The sequence below is a fragment of the Callithrix jacchus genome, chromosome 11 (genome assembly GCF_049354715.1).
Source record: "Callithrix jacchus isolate 240 chromosome 11, calJac240_pri, whole genome shotgun sequence".
Lineage (NCBI taxonomy): Eukaryota > Metazoa > Chordata > Mammalia > Primates > Cebidae > Callithrix > Callithrix jacchus.
The window spans coordinates 42,841,161-42,868,007 of NC_133512.1; the positions used below are offsets into that span (position 1 = coordinate 42,841,161).

The 26,847-nt window shown below is 33.7% G+C and overlaps 1 protein-coding gene across 1 annotated transcript in view; it reads left to right on the plus strand.

Moving 5' to 3' along the window:
* Positions 1-26,577, plus strand: part of MEOX2 (mesenchyme homeobox 2) — a 73,750-nt gene extending 47,173 nt beyond the window's left edge. Inside the window, exons 2-3 of the mRNA XM_002751547.8 lie at positions 10,996-11,168; positions 25,180-26,577. Of these exons, the coding sequence (XP_002751593.1) occupies positions 10,996-11,168; positions 25,180-25,404 (398 nt within the window). The 3' untranslated portion in view covers positions 25,405-26,577. The remainder of the gene's footprint in view (positions 1-10,995; positions 11,169-25,179) is intronic.
* Positions 26,578-26,847: the final 270 nt, after the last annotated feature.

Here is a 26,847-nt window from a genome sequence, read left to right on the forward strand (position 1 = left end):
AAAAAATATTGTGACTTTTGATAGAGTGCCCGAATTTGTTATAAAATTACAACCCAAGGATTGCCTGTAAGACTTAGATGAAAGCTTCACATTCAGATAAACTTAAATGCTGTACATTTATGTGCTGTCTTGGTAGAGATCAGCAATAGGTGTAGAAATTTTTTTACATTTAATCTTAGTCTCAAAAATATCATGAATGAATGGATAATTCTGTGGTCTGAATGTGTTCCCTAAAATTCATGTGCTGAAAACTTGATCCCCAGGGAAACAGTGTTGTCAGGTGAGGCCTTTTGGGAGGTGTTTAGGTCATGAGGATTTCACCCCCCATGAATGGATTAATGCCACAGTGAAAAGGGCTTGTATGGATGGGATCAAGCTCTTTTGCCCTTCTGCCTTATGCCATTAAGGATGTAGCAAGAAAGCCCTAACCAGATGTTGCTGCCTTGATCTGGCACTGCTTCTCAGCCTCTAGGATTGTCAGAAATAAATTTCTGTTTTTTTAATAAATTACCTACTCAGGTATTCTGTTATAGCGGCACAAAATGGACTAAGGCAGATAATAATTGCATTGAAGTTCTTAAATTTCTATATTGCATGCATAATTGAATTTAAGATTTTTCAAAGAAATGATTTAGAGGCTCTCTAATTGGGAGAAATCTTTGCAAAAACAATCACAATTTGATTATAAAGCAGATTCATCAACCTGAGATTGTTTTCCTTTTTGCCAGTCAGTACCTCTGCAAACATGAAATAAATCACAAAGCATATAACTTCGCTAGTACAGTCATAAGGAAACTGATGCCTAGGCTAGAACCCTATGTTGTTCACCAATTTTTAATTAGGTTTATTTCCTTACCTTTATGCATTATTTATTACTGTTTATAATTTATTATACTTTCAAAATAAAGCAAATTAATTTATAAATTCTTGGTCATTAATTTTCCAATATGATTATTTCAGAAAAAAATCTAAGTGATTTTCTTTTCAAATCCTTTATATGAAGAAACTCGTAATTAGAAAATATTTCTAAGTAAACAAATAAGAGCACAATATTTAAGAGAATTGGCTTGTGTTTTCAGAAAATACTTCTTATCTTGGGTTTTCTAAAAATCCACTTAAAAGTATTAAACTTTTACACCCTAACAACTAGGTAGAATGTGACTTCTCTCTTCCTAAATGTACGTACCTGTTTGCCAGGACCCTGAAGGATGAGAAACACACACACTCTCGCACAAACACAAGCACACCATCTGGCTCCACTTTGTTGGACACGCCAGGTTTGGTTATGTTTTGTTGAATTTCCCAGTAAAACTTTCAGAGGAAATAAAATTTCATACACTGATACCACTAAGCCTTGTAAAGTGTCACCCTCTCCCAGGTTCCTTGGAAAATCATAATTAAACCTATAGCTTCATTTGTACATTAGCCAAAAATAATACATAGCTACTTTTAGGCACCCAATCATATTTTCAATGTAGAGTAGAACTCTGCTCCTCACTGTGTAAATTTCTAACTTCTTAGATTTTTAGATTGAGGTCCATTTTAAAAACAAAATTTTCCTACACTTTAAAAAACTAATTCTGATACATGATTTTATCGAATGCATAATTTTCAATTGCTAAAGCCTTAGACCACCGTCCTCTCCTAATAACGGTAGAGGTTATAATTGATTATTGAGTACCCACAGTATGTAGGCATTGTTCTATGTGATTTGCTTCATTTAACCCTCTTCACTTAAATTCTGTGTTAAAGATGAGCACAGTGAAGGCAATAGGAGTTGAATAAGCAGATAAGTAGGAGATACCATGCTCTTAATATCTGTGTATTTGGAATCTTTGGTAATCAAGATTCTGTTTAAGTATTTTAACTCACATAACCATATTTAGTATCACAATTAAATGGTAGTGGTCCTCAAATCCTTGTTGTGAAAAGGCCATGCAGTAGATAAATGATATTTTAGGAGTTCACAAAATGTATTCCTGTTGGTTTCTATAGCTGAATGACACAGGCCTAGTAACGCTGTGTAACTATATGTGACCATTGATGAGCCCTTTAGCTACTTTGAGCCACACCTTTCTTATGTAGAGAGCAGGTGGAAATTGATGGTTTTTAAGAATCTCCTCGGCCGAGCGCGGTGGCTCATGCCTGTAATCCCAGCACTTTGGGAGGCTGAGGCGGGTGGATCATGAGGTCAACAGATCGAGACCATCCTGGTCAACATGGTGAAACCCCGTCTCTACTAAAAATACAAAAAATTAGCTGGGCATGGTGGCGCGCGCCTGTAAGCCCAGCCACTCGGGACACTGAGGCAGGAGAATTGCCTGATCCCAGGAGGCGGAGGTTGCGGTGAGCCAAGATCGCGCCATTGCACTCCAGCCTGGGTAACAAGAGTGAAACTCTGTCTCAAAAAAAAAAAAAAAAAAAAAAGAATCTCCTCAATTTCTAAAATGTGTGCCTACAAAGTCAATATCTATTAATTCAGTCAGTATTTATTAAATTATATATGTAATCAAATAGTTGATTTATTATTAGCTCTTATGTGCTTTGATGCATTGTAGAAACATATTTCCCTCTGAAATTGATTGAAGCGATCACACTTCTAAGGGATGGCTTAGGGACATGACAATTTCTATGGTGATGCCATATGTGTCATTTTACTGTTCTGTGTGGAAAGTCCTCTGAAGTTATTAGAGGCACTTATTCTGTAGTTATGTATTTGGTGAATTAGCACTGAAAAAAATCTCTCCTTGGACAATTTTATATGCCAATAATCTCATCAATGTCTTGGAGGAGATAAGGCTTGACCACAGTATAAAGGTGGTGTTATTTGCACATAAGTAATGTACTCTAATTTATGAATCAATTTCTAAAATGTGTGCCATTTTAGAAATGAATAAGCAGATAAGTAGCAGAGGATTGTCTCTACTAAAGAGAGTTGTATAACTGAAAGTTATTGATGTCTTCATCCAAATATTATCTACATGCAATGATTCTCCACTGGGAGCAATTTTTCCCCTTAGGGTACATTGACAATGTAAGATTGCCAAATTTAACCAATTAAACTGCAAATATCTGGTTAAATTAGAATCTTCAAACAATAATAAACATTTTAAAATACAAGTATGCTTTGCGTACTATTTGTAACATGCTCAAACTTTATTTATTGTTTGTTTGAAATTCAAATTGGACTGGGAGTCACATATTTTATCTGACAACAGTAAAATTAGTCTTGGGGTTTGCTGCAGGTATCTAGTGAGTAGAAGCCAGGGATGTTCTAAACTTTCTCCTATGCTTAGAACAGTCCCAACCTCACATTGGATATCTTTATTTTGAATGTGTTTATGTGTCATTGAATATAAATGTGACAAGAATTATCAAGTCCAAAATGTTAATAGTGCTGAGGTTCAGAACTCTGATCTCTGTACAATATGTTCCTTCCCTTGATATAGCATTCAATCATTTTGATTTTACATTTGTAATAGGGACACTGATTTGGTACTTTTCTATGTGAACATGTTTGGAGATATCATTATATATAGAGAATTAAGATAATATTACCTGTCTGCCATTAGTTACATGAGATATGTGTAAACATGTCTTAAAAGTAAATAGAAAGCAATATTCAGTGATTTTCCTTTTTGTAAGCTGAAGGTCAGTTAAATTTCTATACCAGAATAAGTCTTCTTAGGTAACTATCTTTGTAATTGTAATCTATAACCAGATCATAAAATCAAAGATACAGCAGAATATTAGGTGTTTAATATTAGAAATACAAAGATGAAGAAGTCAAATTCATAATCTTAAGTTACCAAGAGTCAAGAGTCCAGAGAAGCAAAGCAGACACAAAGATAAATGAAAAGTTCAATAATTTCTATGTCACTCTTTAAAAATATATTAAAGTCATTATGATGACTTGCTACAAAAATGGCTCAGAATTACAGCATAAATGCAAGTCCTTACACTCTGAGAAGGTGTGGACTTGTCTTCCAGAATATAAATGAAAAATTCTATTGAAGTTTTCCTGTTACATGTCCAAGGGTTTTACTGCACTACTGGCAGAGTTGGCGCTGAATTTTCTGGCATCCCACTGCACATCTGTATGGTGTTATCTGATGCCGTAAGAGGGCTTGGTCCTTTATGCCCTGTTGACAGCTGTAAAGTAGAAGTGTCATAATTCGTTTGGCAGTTGCCAAGTTATCATTGTCCTTAATTTGTGAAAATAGTTTCTTTCCCTCCCCATCTTCTCAAAGATGCAGTAATATCATGAAATTTCATGCCATTTGCTGACATAAGAGCTGAATAGTAGGTGAATGGGGCGCACATATAAAAGCTTGAGTTCTCGTCACTGAATTGCTTATTGCTTCTGCATGTATTAAAATGTAAGTGTGAATGCAAGTATTATTATTATTATTATTATTTTTGAGACAGAGTTTTTTGCTCTTGTTGCCCAGGCTAGAGTGCAATGGTGTGATCTTGACTTACCGCAACCTCCCCTTCCCAGGTTCAAGCGATTCTCCTGCTTCAGCCTTCCGAGAAGCTGGGATTATAGTCATGCGCGACCATGCCCAGCTAATTTTTGTGATTTTAGTATAAACGGAATTTTTCCATGTTGGTCCGGCTGGTCTCAACCTCCCCACCTCCGGTTATTGCCCCCCTCAGCCTCCCAAAATGCTGGGATTACAGGCATGAGCCACTGTGCCAGGCGCACAAGTATTAGTTGTATTGACCTCCAATGTCTGAATAAACTAGAACAGGAGATGGCCTCAAACACTTACATTCTAGTATAGGAAAGAAATCACCCGTACAGTGGCAGAAAGCATTGTAAGAAAAGAACAAAAAGGGTTTGAAGGGAGCTAACAAAAGGGGTGCCCTCTTTAAACTAATATAAACAGGGAAAAAGGAATGAAATGTTTTACATCAAAAAGTCTTAATTAGGACCTCTAGTCCCACTGTAGGTGCAAATGATGACTTTTGAGAAGTCCTTTGCTATTAGGCAGAGTCAGACACATGTGCCTTGTTTTGTTGGATGGATAGCCATGATCTTTCTCTAGTTTATGTTTTCTCCCTGGATATAGCAGGAGCCATAAAGTCAATTCTGGGCTCTGTAGCATCTTTCTAAGCCTAGAAATGTGTAGCAAAATCTACAAAGTTTATTTTTACCCAGAAGACATGTGCTGGTTTTGTTTTTGTGTTAAGTGTTTTGAAGTTGGGAGTTAGAAGAATCAAATCTGTGTCAAATTTGACTTAAGTAAATTGCATTATATTACTATTTTATGTGTATCTGGCCTTTAGAAATATTTTTAACAAAAATACTTTGTGTTAAATGTTTTCGGAATTGTACATTAATCATGCTATTATTCATTTCATTAACATTTTTAGTTCTTTTTGACTTTGACTTTTTACTTAGATCATGGAGGAAGAACCATTGGGTTGGCATCTTCTTCTTATGAGGAAGAATTGCATGATAATAAATTATAGAAAAAGAAGGATAAAATTAAAACTAAATGACACGTTAAAATCTCATCATTTAAAATTAAGGGTCTCCACTAAACAGGCTCTAAGGTAAAACTGAAATCATATATAGATGGGCACAAAAAGTAAGGAATTAAAATGAGTTATGTACTAGGTACCTATTTTAAAATGGCTAAAATTTCTGTGGAGAAGAGAGGAGGAAGCAAAAAGAAAGATTTTTTTTCTAATACTTGCCAGTTTATTTCAGGAATGTAATGTAATACCAAGGAAATATTACTACCTACTTCAAGGAGGCACCTACATCTAAGGTGTGGAGGACTTTAGAGACCTAAGTACTTTATTTTTGTATAAATTCTGAGACATGTGTTTGCACATTTTTCTTATACATATTCATTCTAAGTTACTAAATTTCTACCATTTTAGGAAAATCTTGTGCTATTTTCTGCTCTGTTTCTCTCTCTGTCTCCACATACATTCCCCCCCACACATACACTGTACACAAACACACACACAAATATATTTAACCTTGGCTTAACTTGCTCTTTTCTTTTTGGTAAAATTTCATAGCCTATGACAAATGTAAGATGAGATATTTCCAAAAATTAAAATTATCCTTCATATTAAAATAACATATAAAATATATAGATTTTATAAAGCAGCTCAAATCTTCATACTTTTATTTTTTATATCATTGCTTTGTACAGCATAAATTGTTTTACGAGTTAGCAATTGTAATATTTTCTTATGTAAGTAGCTATTGCTAAATACTGATGCAATTGTGTGCATAAAATTTTGGTTGATCTCTTTTTAAGAATTAGTGGTGTAAACAGAAGCCTAAATAAACATAAGGAAAAAAAGTCAAGTCTATAAACTTAAATTGAAGGACTATTACAAAAAAGTTTAGCTAGACAGTTACTCTTTCAATGTAGACCACTAAATATGAACTTAAATTCCTTTAACAGGAATGAATAGTGTATCCTCTATAAATTACTTGTTCAAGACATATAATCAGCTACACAAATATAATAAAAACTAATTTATCTTCAATTTTACTAAGTTGGGATTTATTTGATTTATTTCCTCCCTGAAAGCATATGAGACAATCACATGAATAATCAAAATGTGGAACAGAGAGGACAGATAGTGAAAAAGGGTACATCTACCAATTGATAATCACTGCTCAGCAGGCACAAATATTTCTTTTTTTTTTTTTTTGCATTCTGAAGACAACTATTACAATAATAATTACAAATTTATGTAAATTTTGGTTTGCTATATAACAAAGTATTATTAGAGCTATCAAAGAGGTACAAGAAATAACAGATGTTTTCTGTGCTATCCTATTCTAGATCTAACAGTGGTTTTCGATTCTGTTTTTAACTCCTCACACACCTTATTATATAATAGACACATTCCTGAATCATAGTAGCTCACTATGACTGTGGTTCTCAAATCTGGAGAGTGGATTGGCAAGAGGATTTAAAATCTCCCAGAGAAGGCTGTTTACTTTGAAAAAAGAAGAAATGCTGAGAAGCTGAAATGCCTACTCATTAATAAGCTGGAGTAGCGAGTTGGATGAATGCCCATAAAGAAGGCAGTTTCCCCTTTAAGTGTGAAGATTACTGGCACCAATAGGATGATTTCATAAATTTTTCTGCCTCCATCCACAATCCCTATGCCTACATAAAAATTATTCGCTTTCCATAACTATAGGCTTATGCAGTTTTGTTAATAGATAACAGAATATCTCTCATTTTGAATAGTTTACAAGACATTGATACAAAAGTTACATCAATATGCTGAGGCTTAGCATTAATTTTTCTTCAGGATATGAAATAAGAATTTATATTAGTCTAAGCTATATAGACATTCCATTCCATTTTGATATTTTACAGACATAGGTAAATTATGTTCTTCATTTAAACAAGCTAATACTTTTACCCAAAGTAGCTAAAAATATACTCAATCATTCTTTTATTTCTCTTTTACTAAATGGCACTCTGAGCCACTAGTGAACAGACCAAGCCCTCCCGTTACTTTTCTTCAATAAAACATTATTATCTTTTGGCATTCTCTTGCACTAGGGGAAATAAAAAGTCACATGTGGAGAAGTTCTAAATGCAAGACAGAAATGATCCTTGAAGGGCAGTGTTTGTCCTCCACGGAAGTATTGCAGACCTCTTCCATTAGCGTAGTCCCAGGGAGCAAAAGGTTAGAGACCTGGGACTGCCAACCAAAGCTGATCACTTAAGTCAGCATTTCCTCGAAGTGGTGAGAGAGTGTGTGAATGGACCCACAGGTGCATTGAAGTATCTGAGACGAGAAACAACAACTGTAGTATTTTACATTGGAATATACTGTACAGAAGGTGACATTTTGTTTGCGGTTGTGGGGAAAAAAGGAAGGCAGTATCCAGATTGTGCCCTGAAAACCTACCATCTGGCATAGAATATGGGAGGTTGAAGACAAGGGAGGGAGTTTTGCCTCACTTAAAACAGCTGGGAAACAGATGGAAACTGATGCGAAGATTATCAAATGCATGGTGCAAACCTTCCACCCACTTTCTACGAAAGAAAGTCCTGTTAGGTGATGGCAGTACAGGTCTTAGGGTCAGCAAGTGATAGGCTTTGGAAACTGTAAAGAAAGAAGCAAAAAAAATTTCAAAAACCCCTAAGATTGTAGGAAATACAAATCCAGAAATGCAATTCTAAGAAGCGTGTTTTCATAAAAGAGAATGAGAGTTGTGATGGAAACCACAAAAGAGTCATATGTACAAGGGTAAAAGTAGTGGCTGAGTTAATCAACACTGGTGTCACCTCAACTACATGAATGTTCTCTCTCATAGGAAGTGATATCAAGAAGCACTCCTCTACTCTCTGTCATCTAATTTAATGTAATTTAATTATAATTTAGTGGTTCCTTCTGTAGTTATCCTAAATATGAGTGTGCACAACTTACTTCATTTTAGTCATTGGATTTCACTTTGTGAGCAATTTTTAGTTTGGTATTCAGGCATTCAGTAAATAATTTATGGATTTAAATATTGAATTACAGACAGATTTTTGTTTACATCTAGTCACTGGCTGTATAAACCTGTTGTATATTTCAAGTTACAATGGGTGTGTATATAGACCCATTACGTGTGAGCATTCTTCTGACCATTGGCTCATATTTTGTGTTTTTGTTTGTGTGACTTTGTGGTATTTATGAAGTACTTTTGAAGATCACAAAGTTAAAGAAGATCACTTTCAAAGAAACTCAAATGAATAGAAGTCAATAGGCTTTCCTCAGTTTGAATTTGTTCATTCATGCTTACATAAGGGAATGTGCTAACCATGAATCATTCAAATTGAATTGCTCATGAGAAAAAATGTGTTGGTTTTACTGTCAGTTTCCAAAGTTGCTTGACAGAAAGGAAAAGAGCATAGTCTTCACATAAAGAATAATCAGCCACATATTTTAGGCAAAGTGGGGATCCAAACTGGCAAAATTTCTTTCAATTCACCTGAGGACATGAATGCTTATGAGAGGGTCTTGTTATCTGAATATTCTGTACTGTGACAGAATATTCAGTAGAGAATATTCTGCAGTTTGCAGACTGCAAGAACAGCCCACAGGAAAGTTAAAAAAAAATCAGTCATTTGGAAATGTTGTTCACACAATGTCAGAATAGCTAAATGCTCCACCAATGTGAATGTTGGCAAATCTGTAGCTAGAGGCAAGTGGATGATAGACTGTAGTTTTCACTTTGTAAGTTGGCACGGTGTAAACATGGCCTACCTGAGAGCATACAAATCATCTCTTATGTCACTCACCTTGTCCCAGTGGGCCTGTCAACCTGTGCTTGACATGTCACAAACTAGTTTTGTGCTGGATAAAGCCCCACATGCCCTGCTAAGATTAGAAGCTAGTTGATACAGGGATAAGTGACAGCCCAGAAATGGGGTCAGTGAGTGAAAAATTTTAGATAGTGCCAGTGCACCAGCCAGTGAAACAATCTGTGGTCCTTCAGAGGATAAGTAATTGTCAGTTTGCCAAGTTGATGCAAACGTATTGCTGCTGCCACTGCTACTAGATCTAGAAAACTTTACCTCTGGCTCACTTAGATTCTGCTAAGAATCAAAACAAAAGTGTTCACATAAAAGTGCCGTGTCTAGTGACTTTCCATTATGTAGGATCCTCTTTAGTTCAGTTAAACATCCCTCAGGCAGATAGAAAGAAAACGAACACTAAAAAAGTCATTTTGTACTTCTTAGCATATTTAAGCATTAGTGCATGAAAAACCATAATATAGAAAGATCCTTTATAAGCCATGCCATCTTACTTTGTCAATTAAAAAAACAATTAATATGTCACTCTTTGAAACCTTTGGTTAATGGTTATCTTTCTAAATCAGTTCTCTATAATTTGGGCTACTAGAAAAGTTCATTGTATTCGCATTTTGTTAAGATATCACAGCTTGTTTGTACATGTGTAAAAATAACTAAATACCAGAAATAATTTTCAGGAGAGCATTAATGTGCTCCCTTATCTTGATTATGTTGATATTTCAATGAGGATAAATTTGCCATAATTTATTAGGGCTGGGTATGATTACTTTGTACTTGGAGTGTGTATGTTTGTGTGTATGTGTGTGTTTTTACTATTGATACACATTCTGTTTTTAGTATATTAAGAATGTCTTCTAGCCCCCATTTCAGGGATACTATGAGGATAAAAGAAATGCTATATGTTAATTATGTCTTGAACCCTTATGAGGAAAAATGGAATGATATGCTCAAAATTATTATTGGTATTTTACATTGCATTATAAGATCTGATGTTGTGAATCACTGATGTTACGTGTTGTGCATCTTGTGTTTATCTTATATAATGAAAAACACATTTAAAAACTGTTCATAGTTTAAGTCATATGAACACAATTTTATTTATAGATTCCATGTTGGACTAAGTATTATATAAAATAAAAGAACATTGCTAGTGCCCTCAAGAATTTTTCTTAAATACAGATAAAAAGGCCAATAAGTACACACATAGTTTTATTTATGCTCAGTCTGAGCATAAAATTTTTTATGGTCCAGTTGCTAGACGTTTGAATTGCTCAAATACTCATATACTGACATGCCACTTTTTAAAGAATTACTCTGTTCAATCTTACTTAGACCTCAAGTACGTGTGTTCAACAACTTATGAAACAAAACTTCGTGTCTAAAATTGTTTTCTAGAGAGGTTTTCATTTATATTAATATCATATTACAAGCAGTTAAAAGTTTTGTTAATATTTTATAAGAAGAAAATGACGTGCTTTCCAAATTAGGCTGTGAGTTACCTGATGGAAGATGAAAACAATAAGAAGCATATCTCCCCCTGTTGAGCTGCCATCCGTCTTACTGTCTTTTGTTTCTATTTATTCCATGTCTGGCACAGTACCTGGACAAGTAGTAATCCAGTAACTGTGAATGATATGATTCCATGTGTTTAAATAAATGAGTTGTTACCAATTCTGTCTTCCTTTTGTTTCAGACTCCCAGGAAGGAAATTACAAGTCGGAAGTAAACAGCAAACCCAGGAAAGAAAGGACAGCATTTACCAAAGAGCAAATAAGAGAACTTGAAGCAGAATTTGCCCATCATAATTATCTGACCAGGCTGAGGCGGTATGAGATAGCAGTGAATCTGGATCTCACTGAAAGACAGGTAAAGCTGGACATTGCCATTATGTGATCTTTTTTAATTGCTTTGGGTCCACAGTCTTCTATTCCATTTTTGAAATACCTAATCCAGAATTCTTGAATAACATTTGGAAGACAAGTATACTATTCCATGATAAAACTTTACCAGTAAAATGAAAAAATTAAAAATAATATAATGATATTTAGAAGAAAACTATACTTTTTTAGTTTAAGAAAGAACCCTCCTGATTATGATTCTTCTGTATTTTTTGGTTTAAAAATATTATTTATTTTACATAATGATGGCATACAATGAGGAATTGTGTGTGCTTATAATTTAAAATCTTATTTGGCATATTAGAAAGTTGGTAACCCCAGATTCGTTTTCTGTATTGCTCAGGATAGGATATGTTACGTTGCAGTAACACATTAACCCTCAAATCTCAGTGGCACAACACTAAGATATTCATTACTTACTCACCCTCCATACAAACTCTACATGTTCAGCATTCCAAATAATCACTCACAGACCCATTCTGACTCTCTTGCATCTCAACATGTGGTGTCCATGGTAACCACAGGAAATAAGAAAGAATTGGAAGTTTATGTAGTGACCCTTAAATGTTTTCACCTGTAAATTACCCATGTCACTTCTATTTACACACCAATGTCTTGACTAGTAAAATGGTGCAGCTTAGGTGCAAGATGACTGGGAAATGATGAAAGGCAAGGACACATAGAATGTTGGTAACTATTTCTGCCCCTTTATCCAAAATATTTTTGAAACTGTATTGGTCTCAGTAATTCAAAATTCTGCTACCCACTCAGAGAATACTTTGAAAATATTGATGTTTTTGGACCTCAATTAATGAGACCTAAATAATATTTTTAAATTAATTGCTTTTTAGGTCCCTTTCTTACATTTTTCTGAATGGCAAATGTTTGCTCTAATAGTGCTCCCAGTGGACTCCTTGTACGTATTCTGGTTTGACTGAGAAGAATCTAGCCTACTGCTGGCTAACAGTTGCTAATCTTTACAAAAACATTCCTGAAAGGCAAATGCAAACATCTTTATGGACAGTGCAGTTATGATTGGCACTCTTAGGGCTAGAGTCTCATTTCCTCTTTCACTGTGTGTACCTCCTCCAGGATCCCATTGGAACCAAAGAAATATCAACAGGGTGTGGACAAATTAATGCATGTCTTAGGAGAGCAAGTTGTTTTATCCAATTTCTGAAATAATCTGCTTTCTTTCTGTTAATTTTTACATTTCAGCTTTGGCAGGTTATTTATGGGTAGTGGAAATATGCAGAGGAACACTTTTTATGTGGTTTTATTTATTGGCAGTTTATATTTTATTAAATATTATGACTAGTACCTATGTTACCAAGCACATTTTCCTTCCCTTAAACTTCACATACAAAATTCCATCTATAAGTGTTCAACATTTTGCATGCTGGAAAGCAGGATCCAAAATCTGCGTCATCAGACCTCTATCTTCTTATTATTTTTAACTGAGAACAGGAAAATAAAAAGGCATGCGTGGAGGGAGAATTACACACTAATGTTCTTATATAGAGATGGTGAACTCTAGGAAATGGAACCGTGTTTTATATAGTGCATGAAGGAACTAGGAATCTAGGATTTGCTTCCAATCTATAGAAATGGTAGGATGCAGTACTGTGCTCTCAGCCACAAGGAAAAACAGGATTCCATCCTTGCTAATTTGGGGACAGTCTGTGGTTATCTGTCATTATTTGACCATGGAGTTGAAGTTTCACTTTTGTCTAAGAACCATTTCCTTTTAGAAGCAGTTTTATAAATCTGGTTTGAAAATTTTGAAGATGTCTTGGATATTTCTTCTTTATAACTGACTTGATAAAGAATTACATGCAAGAATTATATATATCTATACATACTATTTTAATGTTTTTTGAAAGATTCTTTTAAAATTTTGTGTCAGTTACCCTTTGCTGTGTAACAAACCACTCCAAATCTTAATGGCTTCAAATAATAACCAAAGTTTTATTTGCTCTAGATTATGTAGGTTAGAGATTTTGACTGGGCTTAGTTGGACAGTAATACTGCTGGCCCCACATAGAACCCTCATGGAACTCCCATTAGCTGATGGGATGACTAAGAGATGGCTGGGCCTCAGCTGGGACAGTTAGTCTCTTTTGCATGTCGTTTCATCTTCTTATAGGCTAGTTTGGGATCCTTCCCATGATGGTAGAAATACTCCTAGGAGCACTGAAGGGGAAAACTTGAATGAGCAGCGGGCTTTTCAGGCCCCTTACATCATATTTACTAATGTCCCATTGTCCAGAACAAGCCATGTGACCTAACTCATGTCAGTGCAGGACAGGACCGCTTCACTGGAAGTTGTTCCTGAGATAATCTAACCACAGCATCATGGGAGAAAAATAACAAAGAACGTGAGAGAGAATTTGGTTCATTGAATTAAAAATTTGTTATTGTGCACAAGATATTTTTATTTCATAAATTTCTATTTGTAGTTTTGCAAGTGAATGCAAAAAGATGTGTACATGCAGAATTAATTTCTAATCAAAACTAAGTCTTTAGAGGGCCTCCATGGGTTAGTCAAAAATAATTTTATTGTTATGAAAAAAATCTGAATAAAGGTCCAAGATTTGTCAATTGGATTTGTGTTTTTAAGTAAGTAACAATCTCCCTAAAACACAAAATGGAAATTAAAACTCTGCTCTTTCTTCTACTTAGATTTATATATCACAATGGATGAAATAATTTTTAGCATAAACTGTAAAACAGAATTATCACCTAGGTGGGAAAAGCCTTTGCTCTGCAAAGCATGTCGAATTAATCCTTTTGTAACACAAATATTTGTTGAGCTAAGTGCTGGAAATAAAATCTTCTTAAAATATGCTAGATAAATATTTGTTAGAATTCACAGAAGAGGTAAAAATCAAACAAGTATCCACAATTGTTATGAGTGTAGAATGTCACAGGAGAGGGATGATATAATTGTATTGGATAATGTTTCTGGTTGCACCATTTCATTCCAACATTTCTGTGCACACATATTATCTTAAGTTTCTTAAATTAATGTGTGCACAAAATATCCTATATTAAGAATCAGGCTGGCAGTGGTGGCTCACACCTGTTAATCCCAGCACTTTGGGAAGCCAAAGCAGGCAGTCACTTGAGGTCAAAAGTTAAAAACCATCTTTCACCATGGCCAACATGGTGAAACTCTGTCTCTACTAAGAATACAAAAATGAGCCAGGTGTGGTGGCAGGTGCCTGTAATCCCAGTCACACGGGAGGCTGAGGCAGTAGAAAAACTACAACCCAGGAGGCAGAAGTTACAGTGAGCCGAGATTGTGTAACTGTACTTCAGCTTGAGTGACAGCAAACTCTGTATCAAAAAAAAATAAATTACATACTTAAATTATTGTATCTATCTTGTTATATTTGTATTTTGGGCTGAATTTTACTGTGTTGAATTTATCAGAAAAAAATGTAGTATGATGTCAGTCATCAACTTTGCTATTCTTGAAGGTCAGATGGCATATTCTTTCAAAATGCCAGGGCTCTCATCCCAGGGAAATATTTTCGGTTCTTTTATTTATTTATTTTTGGAGGTTGGGCTTTTAAAGTTATTGACAGAATTACGTATAAAACACTTTAAAATCCACCTTCTCTAATTTGCAGTCCAGCTTCTCTTAGTCTCTTGGGGCTGCTATGACAAAATACCATAGCCTGGGTGGCTTATAAACAACACACGTTTATTTCTTATGGTTCTGGAGGATGGGAAGTCCCATATCAGGCATCAGCAGATTCAGTGTCTGGTGAGCAGACACTTCCTCATAGGCTTCCATCTTCTCACTCTGCCTTGATATGGCTGAAGAAACTAGGTAGCTCTCTGGAACCTCTTTAGTAAGGTCACCAATATGAGTAATGATAGATCTGTTCTTGGGACATAATCTCATTTTAAAGGCCCCACTTCCTAACGCCATCATCTTGAGGGTTAAAATTTTAACATAATAATTTGGAGGAGTCATAAATATTTGGACCATCACACAGCTATTCCATTACTTTGATTTTTTTTATTACTCTATAAATGCTATGTTTATCTATGTAATCTATTTCTTAACCCTATAAAATCTTAAACAAAATCCTTCCCTATGATTTCCACATGTAAAATATCTAATTACAGGTATGCTGTCTTTTCATATCCATTCTTTAAGACTTATTTTTTTCAAATGTTAAAATAACCTGAGATTCAATAAAATAAGCATATACACCAAGGAATATTACATCTAACCTCATATTGTTCTGTATTTTCCTTAGCTTTAATAGAATTCCTTGAATATAAAATAGTTTTCTTAACATTGTCAAGGTCTTTTGAGATTCAAATGCAGAGACAGGACTTATGTATATCATGCAAATGGGGGAAAACAAGTATTATTATCTATATCTATAACAGAATTGTTTTTGAGAAATGATTTTTTCCTACATGAAAACTTACTTTATACTCAGAACTAGTCTTTTGACATATTGTCATGTTGAAATTGCACAATTGCCTGTAAAATATGCATGTCTATAACTGATGTTATTTGTGGCTATCCCTACCTTACTTATATCAACGATCAGTATATCTAACACAAATTTTATGGTGGGTTACATATGTGTCATGAAGATTTACAGTAATAATTACGTTTGCTTTTAGTAAAAAGTAAGATTAGTTAAATCCTTAAATATCACTCAGGACTTGAATTTCCAAATTCCATTCTGAAGAATCGTCATGGAATCACACAAAGACGTTACACTCTTACATTTGCATCTCCCATAATGAAATGTCAGGGTAGTCTGTAATACTCTTTGAACTTCATCTGGCAAAGAATAAGAAAAAAAAGAGGCCCATTCTGAAAAGTAATTCCATGTTAGAACATAAGTGTTAAAAAAATTACTTTATGTTAAATAAAAATGCAGAACCTAGAAAGAAGCAGAGCTTCAAATATTTTTATTATGCGATGTTGTTTTGTTGAACAGTTACAGATCACTCCAGTAAATCTTCCAGCTTCTAACTTGCAGCTTCTTGTTTACAATATATTCTTGTAAACCCTTCAAGATCAACAGCTAATAATCTTCAATTGTCAGGGTTATCCCAAATGTTTTGCAGAGAACTCAGTCTAAAGATGATGCAGTTTCAAGGTATTTTTAAGTTGGATAAGCTTATTCTGGCTTTTTTTCTTCATCCAGATAGACTTGGAGAACACTCCCACCAGATTTTGAATATCTCACAGTGGGAAGATGAGAGAAAGCAGCTGCAGAGCATATAAAAGAAGTGGTAAAATGGACATTTTTATAGCATTAAGGCTGCCAAATATAGAAAGAATGGGAGATCTTTTCACATCAAAAAATCTTTTTCACAGAGCTAATCAAAGGTGCAATGTTGCAGACTTGTAAACTAGTTAAAGTTACTGGAATAAACAGACTGAATTAATGATACTTCTGCCATGATAAATGGAAAATCCCACCTAGCTAGATCATACTCCATTAGTGGAAATGAGAGGGATTATGTTTTGTTTTTTACTCATAAATCATCAAATGGCCCAATGCCAAATGTTTTCAAAATAGCTATCCTTTTTCTGATGACTATGAAGGAGAAATTTTTTGTGTGCCAAGTAGAGTGGTTTTGTCTTTTGCTCAGCTATTTTATACAATCTCTCTGCTTCATAGTTTTATTTCTACAAACTTACACACTTAGTTACTTAGCTAATTAAGTCTCCATGACTAGATTTATTGTCTATTCAAGTTAATTCAAGTCTACCTATGTAGCCAGCGATTTTAGAATATTTCTTCAGTTCTTTACAGCAGTAGATAGCAGTCATCGGGAGAAACAGTAAGATGTTTTATTTGCTTAATTCATGATATGACAACTATTAAGTATAATTTGACTACAACTGGAAAAATGGGAATAGTATAGGGTAAAAGAGCTGATGGGTTATGAGAGGGAATTTTAATTTTAAATGAATAAAGGCATTCCTGATAATGCTTTTGTTTAAATAAAGAAATGCATATTGACAGTATTTGGTAAACTCCAAAAGCCAGGCTCAAAACTACTTTAGCTTCCACAAGAAAAAGCTTATGATACATGAAAAGTAACTTAAGAAAGATCAATAATAAAGCAAGATCTATTCAGTGCAAACAATGTTTTAACCTAAAATTCATTTTCAGAAATATTACCTGTATAAGGTAAAAGACTGAGAAATAAGTAACTGATCCCTAATAAATGTAAATATTTAAATTTCAAATAATATTTTGAAAATCAAAGAAAAATAAACCTTACCTTTACTGAACTGGCCTTGAGAATATATAATCTGTTTTCTTTTAAAATGCTATCTTGCATTTGATGTAGAAAGATAGACATATATATACCTAGAGGTATGAAGATGTATCTATCTATCTAGATATCTATACGTATACACAGACACACACATATATATTCTGTGTCTATGTGTGTATGTATTTGCATATGTGTACACACACACACACACACAAAATGAGTCTTCATTTTAGAAATTTTAGTGAAATTTGCTCCATGATTCTTGCTGTAAACGTTCATCAAATTGGTGTAATAAAAGGATAAAGATAATTCTTCCCAGCAGTCTAAGAATTTGCCACATTTTGTTTCGTATTTTCAATAGGGAAGCAAAAATATCAATTTATATTTAATTAACAAATTGACAATAATGTTCTGAAACATATAATGCATTACATCACAGGATCATCAGTTAAAGTGTACTGCTAAAGAAACTCTTGTTATGAAATCATTCCATGCATTCGTTTTCAACACTATTCTTGCATCCATAAGTTTTTTTCATGTTATTAAAAAGAATTCTAAAACTGAGAAGCTTCTGGATATTTTGAGAAGCTGGTGCAAGTTTTGTGCTGGCATTTTCAATTTTAAGAAAATTTTCTATCATCTTCATATATATATAGAAGAGTATACACATATGTTCTGTGACATGTATAATATAATAATCCCAAGCCTAAGACAACTGACAATTTCTAGAGACTTCGAGTATAAAAGTGTTTGTACCAATTATTCTTCATATTTCCATGTCTCATCATGAAAAAGTCTATTTAATTTAGAATAGACTTTGAACCTCACATCCCTTTGATCACTTCCAATTTTTTATGCCAAATGTATGTTTTTACATTGTTGAAGGTTTTGAAGTTATTAAAATTATTGACATTTTGTGGGTCAGTGTATACTCACACAGAAGTAATGATTGTCTTTATAAGTTCATATAATAAACTTGGATCTAAGGCAATAGTCTCTAAATCTAATAAATGAAATAGCCAGGGCAGTAAAGGCTCACATATATTCTGATAAAGAACTTAATCAGAAATTATCAAAATATTAACAATCAGAATATAAATTTAGATTAAAGCACAGTAAAGTTTCAATGTTTCTACTGCCCTTTATTTATAAAAAAGGTAAGTTCCTTTGTTTCAGCTAAATATTTGTATTTGGTAGGTTATACTTAGAAGCTGTTAGCTAAAATATTGTTGGTATTATGTTGCTAATTGTTTTTAAACAACAGCCAAGAGATTGGGCAAGATATTGAGATCAAAGGCCATCATTCTAGTTGGTCTCAGTAGCTTAAACAAGATAAATATGAAGTAGTGGCTCAGAATATACAAATTCCATGTCTTCAAGTATTGCTATTCAGTAATTTTATAACACAATAAAGAAGAAAAGTGCCTAATTTAGTTTTAATTTTTTCGTTCAATTTGATATAGTCTTTTATTCATGATATACTGAACAATATTTTACTTAAAATAACTAAAAGTTCTGTCTGTTTTTTATGTTGTGTAAAAATAGGATTAAGAGTAATGAATTTTCACTGTAAATGTAGTGAAAGAAGCCATTTGAGTTGAATTTTACCAGGTATGAGAGAAAGAGCAATGGTTTACTATTACTGTGACTTTTCTAAAAGGCTAAGTTAAAATAAATCAGATAGCCACTTTGCCTCATCATGTGAATGGTTGCTTTTGATTCATTTTTGGAAAGATGAATGAGATCATAAGGTTGGCTTGTAATTGTGCCTATGAGATTTAAATCTGTCATGGAGAATTTCATCCGTTGCCCCAAGAAAGGGTTAATCCTTGTTCAAGATGTTATTTGTCCATGGCTGTCTATAGCTATTGTGTATTCAGTTTGATTTAAAAACATATGAAATATGTAATCATAAATGTTATAAATACATTAATGAACCTGATTCACAAGACTTGGAAAGAAAAAGGAAGCAGCTTCAGAAGTGAAAATTACAGAGATGGGAAAATGATTCCCAATGTGCTAAATTATCGGATAAAGGTGAGAGACAGCCCTGTAAACAGCACTTTAGCCTTTAGTTATGAAATAAGTCCTAACTCTCCACAGCATCCCTAACACACACAAACTCCCTTTAATTCTGGTAGAAACAACAGAGTCAATTAGTGGCTCCAAAAAGCTATTGGATATAGCCGAAGAATTTCTTCTTTTAATCAGATATAAATCTGTCTATTCAGGAAGAGTAAAAAAAGTTTTATTTTCCCCATTTTTTACTTTTAAGTATTCTTGGTTCTAATTCTAATACTAATAAATCAGTAGTTCAGCTGCTTTGTCATTGAATTACTTGAATAGGCCTTTGGATTTACTAGATACACTGCCATGACCAATTTTAATCACTAGAGATCCAATTAAATCTGAAAATTTTATTTATACAATTATTATTTGCATGTTTTCACATCTCAAATATTAAATATTTGGATGTTAAACAGTTGGAATATTAAATCTAAAAATCCCAGATGTTTAGAGGAATCTGAGTATGTCACTGAAATTTTTAGTTTTCATCCAGATGTTTGGTGTTATGGTTGTTTCTTCAAAACACAGACATTTATGGTATTATATAAATATGAGTTATGGCATTATATAGATTTAACTTTCTATCAGCCTATTTGCCTCTGGACACCTTAGCAAATTGTGCAACAACACAGATCCAAATTTCATTTATTTTGCCTTGTGATATATTGTGAAATCTAAGAAGACTGATATTGTGAACTTACACAGTCAAGGCTGTAATGTGATGGCCAAATAAGTTAAATTTAAATTTCCTCCATTTTCTTGACTGTGAATATCTTAAGGGTGGAGACCATGTTTTATTAATGCTTCAACACCTCCCATCTTTGATCTAACATAGTACAGGTTGCAGGGCATTTGGTAATATTTTTAAATGCATGAATGAATGAGTAAATAGAGATCCAAAGTCACCAAGGAAATGTGAGCATTCTTGTACTCTATGTAGTTTATAAATCTTATTATATAAAATATGCTCATACATTTTAATAAAAATAATTTGAATACTTTTTTATAAATAAAATTTTAGGCATTTGGATGACTATAATTTAGCTCTCTTAAACACAAAAACTAAAGAAAAAGTTTTTTTACATTCCAGTCGATAAAGCTGGGTTAATAAAGTGATACTACGTTATACTATGAAATCTGTTTATTTATAAATGGACCACTGTCTTACATTAATGACAATATTGATTTATAATCTGGAATTAATATTGTGGATTTTGTGGGGGGAGGTTGCTAATACTATGATGCTAATAGAAAACTGTGATTTTCCAAAAATCTTTCTCCACTTATTTTACTTCATCCCAACATTTTATAGTATATTTTAAAATAAATCTGAACATATTGACTTTTAGAGTTCTGTACTTTTCCTTCTCTTTTCTAAAAGATATGACTATTATGTATTTGTTGCTATTTTTTGTCCCTTACTAAGATGACAGAATTTCAGTGTCAGATATGTAATCTAGCCTTGAAAGAAAATAATACATAAAGTATTAGAGTTACTCTATACAATTAAATGCATATTCATATATGTATGTATCTATTCATATGTATATACATGTAGCTACTACTGGCAATTAACTATGCAGTCTTTTATCAGTCTATTTTAAAAAACAAAATGGTAAAATTTTATATAATAGACATAGAAAGCAACACAAAATAGGCTATAATATATCTAAAATCAATACCATATTCTGACATTTAGAGTTCTCTTATTTAGAATTACCCATAACAGGTTTTATACTGGTATTATAGAATTACCATACCCTTCTCCTAGAAAAGGAAATACATGTAGGTTTTAAAAAGTATATTTCTCCTCTTTTTCTGCCAAGATCATTTAGACTGAATGTTTCAGTTCTTGGTAATAATGATGATGATCATGGCATATGTATTTCTTCTATCTGGAATTGTCCATGAGAAAATATCCCTATAGGAAATCTTGAAAAGGCTCATGATTCCAATATTAGAAATACGAAAATTGAGGTAAAGTGTAATTTTCTCAAATTCACACAAAATGGAGAAGTAAAGCCAAGAGCAGAACCCAACTCATGTGGAATAGATCTAATGCAAAATGCAATGTCAAGCTTGCAAAGTAATTAAACTCAGTAGTATAATTACCTAAATTATGGTACAGGAAAATAGTGTTATATTTACAAACCTAATTATATCAAGTGGGAGAATTACCTGAATGATAGTACTAATATGGATGGAGTTGACATACTCCATAGGCTGTATTTTTTTATTCTTAATGCTTTAAAAATAGGAGTATGAAATATAACAGGAACCAAAAAAAAGAAAAAAAACCCCAGAATCTGGAACCAAACAAACCCCAGCCCTTAGATTTCAATCCTGGCACCACAGTTTTCCTTCTCTGTAATCTTAGGTAAGTCTCTTAACCTTTACCTCAACTTTCTCATCTATAACATAAGACTAATGGTAACAATCTCTGGGCAACTGTATTAGAATATTGTATAAACAGTACCAATAGTATAGCTGTCTATTCCTAAGTAGGTATATAATAAAAGGCAATTACTGATCCTTTTGGTTAGTAAGTAATAATAATATGTGAACTCATCAACTACTTTTTAGTGAATCTTTTTAGTACTATTTTTTCTTATTTTTTATTGTCAAGTTGATTAATATATGTGTGTGTGTGTTTTATGATACATTAATTCAACTATGGCTCAAAGTGAGACCAAGAAAAATCCGAAGTAGTGAAATATCTCAGTTTAAACATTTCATTGTGAAAGCATACTGATGAAGCATTGTGATTTGAAGATCAGTGCTATAATTATGTCTTTGGAAATTTAATATATTTTTCTTCACTTTCTCCATAGCACTATTTACAGAAATTGAGATTATTTCTAAAATGAAAATAGAGAATATTCAAAATATTTCTAATGTAGAAGAATAAAACAGAACTATCCCTAGCAGATATAAAGGCTTATTATAAAATTATAATTAATAAGATAATGTGGTTTTATCATAACTATAGAAAAATTTTTCAAGAAACAAAACAGAATACAGCAATAAAGCTATGAATATATGGAAACTTGATTAATGAACAGATGAAACAGTGGTCACTGGGAAAAAAAAGGTGAGTTACTTAATAAATGGACCTGGGACAATGTGTTATCCATTTAAAATAAAGTCAGTTAAGCCTATTCTTCAGACTATATACTAAAATCAGTACTTCATGGATTAACTACTGCAATATGAAAGGCAAATGTATTTTCTTTTTGAGATAGGATCTCACTGTGTTGCCCAGGCTGGAGTGCAGTGTTATAACCACCACTCATGGCAACCTCAACCTCCTGGGCTCAAGCAATCCTCCCACCTCAGCCTCCCAAATAGCTGGGACTACAGGCACTGTGCCATCCCACCCAGCTAATTTTATTCTATTTTATTTATTTATTTGTAGACACAGGGTTCCACTGTGTTGGAAAAGGCAACCTTTAAAACTCTTACAAGACACAATAGAATATCTTAGTGGTCTCAAAAAAGAGATTTTTTTTTTTAAAAGGAAACACAAAAATACTAGTCATAAAAGAAACAACAGATAAATTTAAACGTATTAACATTAAGAGTTTCTGATTATCAAAAATACTCTAAGAAAAGGAAGAACAGCATTCATTAAACAAAGATAGATAGTGGCAGCCATGTAACTGCAGTCTCCAGGGAAGTTCGCATCATATGCCTATCAGAACATAAATGCAAGAATGTCTATGGCAGCATTACATACAGGAAAAAAAAGAATTCAAATATTCATGCACAGTAGAATGGAAAAATGGTGCTATATTGACAGAATTTGGAATATTATACAGTGATAAAAAATGAATAAGTACAGTCTCTTGAATCAACATAGATGTGGCAAAAAGCCTACACTTCAGAACATTCTGTTTTGATAAACCTAACAAACAAATAAAATTAAAGAATATATTTGTAATGTCACGTGTTATGAAAAAAGTTTGTTTTCTTTTTAAAGAAAGACTTGGAGATGATACCCAAAACTCAGGCTTGTGGTACTTTTAGGTGGTATAGACAGAGAAATACATTGTAAAAGAACACTTAGCTTACTAGAAGCTATAATCATGAGAAATGCAATGTGAAAGAAACAGATTTCCTCCTAAAAAAAGATGGAATAATTCCAGTAATATTCTAGTTCAGATAATAGACCTTTAATGTCTGTTGGTTGTTTTTGATATATATATATATAAATGCATTAGGCAAATTCAACAAAGCTTTTAAAAGGAAAATACATGTACAAAGCTGATATGAATGATGTAGTGTATAATCTCGGTGTTAGCATTTAACAATGTTGAGAATTTTATTACTGTGACCATATTTTAAGAAATCATTAGATCAAATATTTGCAAAGAAACATAAAAGAATTAAGGCAGAAAAGAAGACTAGTTCAAAAGAAGATAGGCTCGGTGTGAGGTGGAAATGGTCAAATAAAGTTTTGTGAAAACAGCAGTAGTTTCTTTTTGTTTTTTTTTTTTTGAACTTTTTTTAAATTATTATACTTTAAGTTCTGGGATACATGTAAAGAACATGCAGGTTTGTTACATAGGTATACACTTGCCATGGTGGTTAACTGCACCCATCTACCTGTCATCTAAATTAGGTATTTCTCCTAATGCCATCCCTCCCCTAGCCCCCCAACCCCCCACAGGCCCAATGTGTGATATTCCCCTCCCTGTGTCCTTGTGTTCTCATTGTTTGTCATCCACTTATGAGTGAGAACATTGGCTGGATAAAGAAAATGTGGCACATATACACCATGGAATACTATGCAGCATAAAAAAGGATGAGTTCATGTCCTTTGCAGGGACATGGATGAAGCTGAAAACCCTTATTCTCCACAAACTAACACAGAAACAGAAAACCAAGCAGCAGTAGTTTCTAATCATAGAGAATGGCCTTTCGGATACAGCTTAATCAGTAGCTCCAGGAGCATGTTTTATATTGGTTTAGGAAATGACAGCTAGACATCAAATCAAAGAACTTAGGAGTGAGGAGGCTTTGACCAAGACCAATATTATGCTAGCTCAATTCACGGAACCTCTATATAGACCCAAGTACTTTGAGTGACCTAAGTTTTTGTCTATTTCCATATTTTATATTGTGTGCTGTACAATACAAAATATAGTAGTTTGCACCTTTTGAAAGTTGAAAAATTATTGGCTGTGCATGGTGGCTCTCTTGTGTAATCCCAGCACTTTTGAAGGCTCAGGTGGGTGGATCACAAGGTCAGGAGATCAAGACCATCCTGGCCAACATGGTGAAACCCTTGCACTACTTAAAAAATTAAAAAAAATAGCCGGGTGTGGCAGTACATGCCGATAGTCCCAGCTACTTGGGAGGCTGAGGCAGGAGAATCGCTTGTACCTGGGATGTTGCAGTGAGCTGAGTTCATGCCACTGTTCCTCAGCCTGGGCAACACAGCAAGACTCTGTCTCCAAAAAAAACACTATCATGAACATGCAACCTGATTTAATTCAATGTGGATTTGTTTTTTTATTCACTCCTTCATGGTGTCTTTTTATGAGCTTTTGAAGAACTACTTTTCACTGATGACACTAAGGAGAATCAAAGTCATTTTAATTATTTTTTGTTTTGTTTGTTCCCTTTCTTTGCTGAAGGTGAAAGTCTGGTTCCAAAACAGGCGGATGAAGTGGAAGAGGGTGAAGGGTGGACAGCAAGGAGCTGCGGCTCGGGAAAAGGAACTGGTGAATGTGAAAAAGGGAACACTTCTTCCATCAGAGTTGTCTGGAATTGGCGCAGCCACCCTCCAGCAAACAGGGGACTCTCTAGCAAATGAAGACAGTCATGACAGTGACCACAGCTCAGAGCATGCGCACTTATGATACATACACAGAGGACCAACTCCATTCTCAGGAAAGAAATGTTGTGATGGCAAGCCTTACCCAAACATCGTTTACACAGAGAGATGACTATGGCAGTGATGTTTAATATTATTAAATCCAGGCATCTCGAATCTGTTTTCCATGATTTATAGAGGGTTTACACTAAGTGCCGCTTATTAAAAAGCTTCCACAGTGAAGATGGAGAAGGTGAACTTGCTTTGAATATTCCAGATGTGTTTGGTCGTGTGTATGGCAGTGAGCAGGTATGTGTTTGCTTTTGCTTGCACTGAAAATTAAATTGCTATCAAGACCAAACTATGAAACCTTTTTATTCAAGATGCCTCCAGAGTGAAGATACCGAAGATGAACTTGCATTGAACATTCCAGATGTGTGAGGTCATGTGTGTTACAGTGGGCAGGTATTTGCTTTTGCTTGCACTGAAAATTAAATTGCTATCAAGAATAAACCATGAAACATTTTATCCTGAATAGCCACAGTGCCTGAAATCACTCCAATGGATAAAAAGTGTATTTTAACTCTGTATATATTACCCTTAAGTCATTTTCTTGTCGTCACTAATTTAGCAATGCATTCATATTAGCTGATGAAAATAGGCACTCACAATGACAACCAGAGCCAGCTTCTCGTCCTTTTTATACATTTTAACATCCCAGAGACAATCAGTATGTGCTTACTTGTGTTCAAGTAGAGAAAAATACAGTAGAGTCTGATAGGACATATTCTTGTACCACAGACAAAACAAATCTTATGTTGCATTTACTATCAACTGCTGCTAATACATTATTATAAAACTTACCTAGCTCCTGAATTCTTCCTGTCTTATAGCTTAAAAAAAATTAGGATCATAGGCAAATCAGTTACCTTGCAGAAAGAGCTTTGTATGGCAGACATTGTCTTATTTTATCTCTATAAAGTATTAGCTGTGTGAATATGATTTAATTAACAAGGAAATGTCTCTTCCTGATTGGCAACAGTGTTAGACGAGGTGCAAAGCAAAATTGATTCCTCAAGTTGATAGAAAATAAAATTCTGAATATCTTCAAATGAAATTTGGTAAAAATGCATTATTTTTTCATATTGATGTATTCATGCAGAACAACAATCTTTGTATTTTGTTTTTCAAATGTGTTTAATAAATGGTCCTTTGTAAATAACTGGTCTCCCCACTAGTAATTTCCTTAAGTTTTGTAGATTTCAATATCAATACATAACCAAGTCTCAAATCTATCTGCTCTTGTACAAATCCAGATGATTATAATTAGTTATTTACATTTTTTCATTTCTAATTTTTTATTACAGCAGGAAAAATATTCAATCCTTGTGTAATCAAAGAGCACCTAAGAATGTGCATATCTTAAGCTGTTTCTCTAATTTGAAGAATATAGTGAATGGATTTTTTTTGTGTGTTTTATGAAGCCACA